This window comes from Chiloscyllium plagiosum, unplaced genomic scaffold (assembly GCF_004010195.1).
Source record: "Chiloscyllium plagiosum isolate BGI_BamShark_2017 unplaced genomic scaffold, ASM401019v2 scaf_14938, whole genome shotgun sequence".
Taxonomy (NCBI): domain Eukaryota; kingdom Metazoa; phylum Chordata; class Chondrichthyes; order Orectolobiformes; family Hemiscylliidae; genus Chiloscyllium; species Chiloscyllium plagiosum.
In genome coordinates this window covers 8,787-13,210 of record NW_025213668.1, presented here as the reverse complement: position 1 = coordinate 13,210, position 4,424 = coordinate 8,787, and the positions used below count along the sequence as shown (strand labels likewise).

At 43.5% G+C, this 4,424-nt stretch overlaps 1 protein-coding gene across 1 annotated transcript in view; it reads right to left on the bottom strand.

Annotated features, from left to right (window-relative positions):
• Nucleotides 1–798: 798 nt before the first annotated feature.
• Nucleotides 799–4,424, bottom strand: part of LOC122547686 (fibroblast growth factor 18-like) — a 4,557-nt gene continuing 931 nt past the window's right edge. Inside the window, exon 2 of the mRNA XM_043686287.1 lies at nt 799–1,904. Coding sequence (XP_043542222.1) covers nt 1,638–1,904 — 267 coding nt within the window. The 3' untranslated portion in view covers nt 799–1,637. The remainder of the gene's footprint in view (nt 1,905–4,424) is intronic.

Below are 4,424 nucleotides of genomic sequence, written 5' to 3'. Positions count from 1 at the left end.
CATTAACAGCCTGTGTAGGGCCCTTGGGTTTACTGACTCACTGCCTCCTATCCCACAAAAGCTCATCAAATCGTGGGCAAATTGTACGCATCAATGGCAGAGTCCTGTCTCAACTGAAGCTGCTGACCAATCAGAGGCTGCTAGCCTCAGGATCCTAAGGACGTTGATCAAGGCCTAGTCTTCAGGGTTAGTGACAAGTAGGTTGGTGGTTATCTTTATCCTCTCTACGTGGGGTGTGGAGCAAATTGGGGCAAATGGAATCCCCACCTCCAACCCAGCAAGCAGCTTCCACTCCAAGACTATAACTGCTGGCGAGTTGAGAAAGTCCCCAGTGAAGTTTCTCACTCAGCACATGAGAGAAAAAGGGCCGAGTATCTCTCCAGGGCCCATTTGCCACATTGTTGTCCCTTCTCACTACCTTTCCCACCAACCCCAGGGAAGGGGGACATTCCACTCAGAGAGTATTAGAACTCCCAACTCCCAATGGCCAACTCTGGTCCTTTTCAGTAGCCAATGGCGTGGAGGTGCCAGTATTGGACTGCGCTCCGAAAGCTGGTGTTTCCAAATAAACCCGTTGGACTATAACCTGGTATGGTGTGATTTTTAACCTTTTCAGTGGATAAGAGAGCAAACAAACCAACCTTTTGAAATCTACACAGTCCCACTGATTATGTGGCAAAGCAGCAACATTAACACTTAAAGCGCTGATGCAGCAACGTTTTAATCTGAATAACCCTTTCCAATGGAAAGGAGCGAAAAAGATGAGGCATTGTACATCACCTTTCACAACCTCAGGACATGCTGAGGGCGGATGGTCATACCTGCAACGTGAGAAATGCAACACGCAATAATTCCACAAAAGCAATGAAGCAATTGGCCAGAAAATCTGTTGAGCTCAGATTGGTCGTGGGACAAATGTACGGCCAGGCCACTTGGGAAAACTCTAAAACCAGAACGGAACCAGGCTGTGCATGACCCACAACAACGTTTTAAATATGTTCTTGCATTTAATCACTGAGACAGTATAGTTTGCTTCAAGGGATCTGTATTATACATAGAGAGGAAATAAATATTTGCTCATTACATAGCTTTAACTGAAACAAAAAGTCTCTCTTTCAATGTGTAGCAGCAATCTGTAAAACTGTCCAGAACAGAGGACAAGATACAGTCATATTTTGGAAAAAAATAATAGCTTCGTTGCCTTGAGAAGCGCTTGAGATCCAATAAAACTTTAAGTTTGTTGTATTTTCATACTTCCAGAAGAATCAATAGGCAACACACTATCTCCAGACAAGTCAGACTTGCATATTCGTCAACGTCCTCTATATATTTTTCTTTTCCCCTCAGAAAACTACCAATCGGTAAAGAGGGGCCGTAGTCCCATGAATTATATATTTTTATTTCTCTCTTCTTTCTTGCATTTTTTTTTGTTCCAATTGTTCAAATCAACAGCTTTCCTTTAAATAAGACAGGTTGATTACATTAAAAAGGGTCGGAACAAATACATACAACTCTTCCCTTTCCCAGCACCCCCAACCTGTCGTACAATATACAAAAATAGATCATCCTTCTGTTTCTTATTAATAATAATGATGCAAAAATAATGCTCTGGGACAGTTCATGATCTGTGAGGTCCTCTAACTGGAATTCAAAGGGCGTATCCGTTTAGTTCTCTTATTAACCGTGGTAAACTTAAATGGTGCCTGGGTCTCTCCCTGAATCTTCGGGTATCTTTTCATGAAATGCACTTCTTGTTGGTTTTCTTGAGTCTTGGGCCCTTTCCGTGGCCTGCCCTTCTTGGTGAAGCCTACATACCAGCCTGTATATTTCGCAGACATCAGGGCCGTGTAGTTATTCTCCAGCACTATCTCGATGAAGACACATTCCTTGCTTCTGTCACTGAGCTGCACGGGACAGAGAAGGGGAACGTTAGCAGTTGTTTCAGCCCCCGCCCCCGCCCCCCCTCCTGTCCCCTTCCCCAACACTCCTCATTTCATGGTGGACTGAGGTGATTTAGATTGCTCAGTAAGAGATGAGAATATAGTCCACGAAAATGGTGTGGTTTATGAGTGGTTACAGCAAAAACATTACCTCGATTATCCCAAGGCCACAGGCGGGGAGTATTTTGTTTGGTTAATCGACTGCTGGATAACATAGTTTAGCCAAGCATCAAAACATTGCAACTTTGTTCGGATAATCCAAAATTTGGATAATCGAGGTTCCTCTGTACAAAGGGTCCATTGGCGACAGCCTGTGTCTATACTCCTCTTTATTGTCCTGCCTCACAGCACCAGGGTCCCAGGTTCAATTCCAGCCTTGGGCTGTGTGGAGTTTGCACATTCTCCCCGTGTCTGCGTGGGTTTCCTCTGGGTGCTCCGGTTTCCTCCCACAGTCCAAAGATGTGCAGGTCAGGTGAATTGACCATGCTAAATTGCCCGTAGTGTTAGGTGCATTAGTCAGAGGGAACTGGGTTACTCTTCGGCGGGTCGGTGTGGGCTTGCTGGGCCCAAGGGCCTGTTTCCACACTGTAGGGAATCTAATCTAATCTAATTTCATGATTTAGGATAGGGCAGAGGGTACATATTATCACCTCCATTTTTCATCTGTCCTTGTCAGATTATTCATTTTCCCACTGATGTTATCTCTTGCTTTTGTGAACTTCTAGTCCACAGTAACCTCTTGATGATGTTTGGGGAGGGGGAGAAAGCACTTACCTTACACTCATACTATCACTCAGTGACACAATGGTTTGGGACACTGGCTACGGTCTCTCTTTGTTTGTCTTTGCTTTCACGTACCCTGACTTCTTTAGAAATTGGAGGAAGTGAGTGAAAAAGTGATGAGTGGAAAATAAAAGCATTTCAAAGAGAGAGATTACAAATGGACAGTTTCATGAATAAATGAAAAAAAATGGGAAGAATGGCTCCTAAGTGGTTAAACTGCATTCTACATCTTGATACATCTGTCTCTTTCTCCATTTCCTTGATCTCTCCCTCCCTTTCCCCACCTTGTAAGACATGAGGCAAAACATTCTTTGAATGGTTTCCTTCACCCATAGCGTTTCAGGGTTTTTTATTGTGTAAGATAGAGCCTCTTTACATTGACGTACCATTAAAATGACTCTCAATGATCTATCAGGAGGTGGGAGAGCCCAATGCTGTTCGAATCAAGTTTCCAATTGGGTATTAGCCCAGGATTTGGAGACCAGAATCGTTTCAGTGTCCAACTAGACAAGGCATTAACCTGATTTAAAACAAAAACACACATTTCTTGCCGGCGAGAGTTTATTCAGCTCCTTGATTCTGTTCCACATTCCAATGGAATCATATCTGACCCAATTACTGTGTCGGCTACTATTCGGTCAGATGGTTATTGGATTAAATCCTACTTTGGGACTTCGGCACAAAAATTAAAGGTGACACCCCAGTGTAATATCAGGGGATGCTTATTCTCAAAAGTGCTGTCCTTCAATGAGAACTTTCAAAACTCCTGCCGACCAGGATAGCATGACAGATCCCTTGGCACAGCAGAGAAAATATCCTGACCAATATCTATTCTCCAAACTGCTTTATAAAACACACGATTCTGGTTTTATCAAGCTGTTCTTTCTGGAGGTCTTTTGGGTGATTGACTACCTTGTCGCCTGTACTTCAAAAGGTGCGTCATTGGTGCTAATGTGTTTTACACCTCGTGTGAACATGAAAGGTGCTATGTAAATGCAAGTCAGAATCACAGAATTGTCAGGAGGAGGCCATTCTGCCCAATGTGTCAACACCAAGTCTCTAGCTCAAAGTCAATCTCCTGTGGCTTCCCCATAACCTGATATATTGCCTCGATTTAAATAACCATTTCATGCTGTCTTGAACGCCCCAATTGAATGAGTCTTCACCACATCTCCAGAAGGGGCAGGCCAGGCAATGATTTGTTGGGTAAATATTTTCTTATGTCATGCTTGTTTCTGTTGCAAATTGCCTTACATTGACGCCCTCGCATCCTCGATTATTTTATGAACAGAAACAGCGTCCCCCTGTCAAATCTATCCAGTCCTTTGGTGATTTTGAAAAGCTTGATCAGATCTTTTAGCCTTCACCCCTTTAAGGGAAACACTCCCAACTTCAAGCTTCACAATTGAAGCTTCTCATACCGAGAGGATTCTGTGCTCTCTTTCGTACATTCATATTAACTGCGGTGGTCGGAGCGGTACACAGTCCATTAAACTGAGACTTAATTAGTGTCTCATTCAAATTCAGCTATCCCTCCTCGATCCTGGACTACATGCCTATGTTGACAAATCTGTAGAAACTGTATGCTTTACTAATTGTTCCCTCAACCCATACTTGCACCTTGTGTGATTTTTGCACTCTCAGAGAGAGAGAGAGAGAGAGTGTGACAGAGTAGAGAGAGAGAGAGTGTGTGTAACAGGG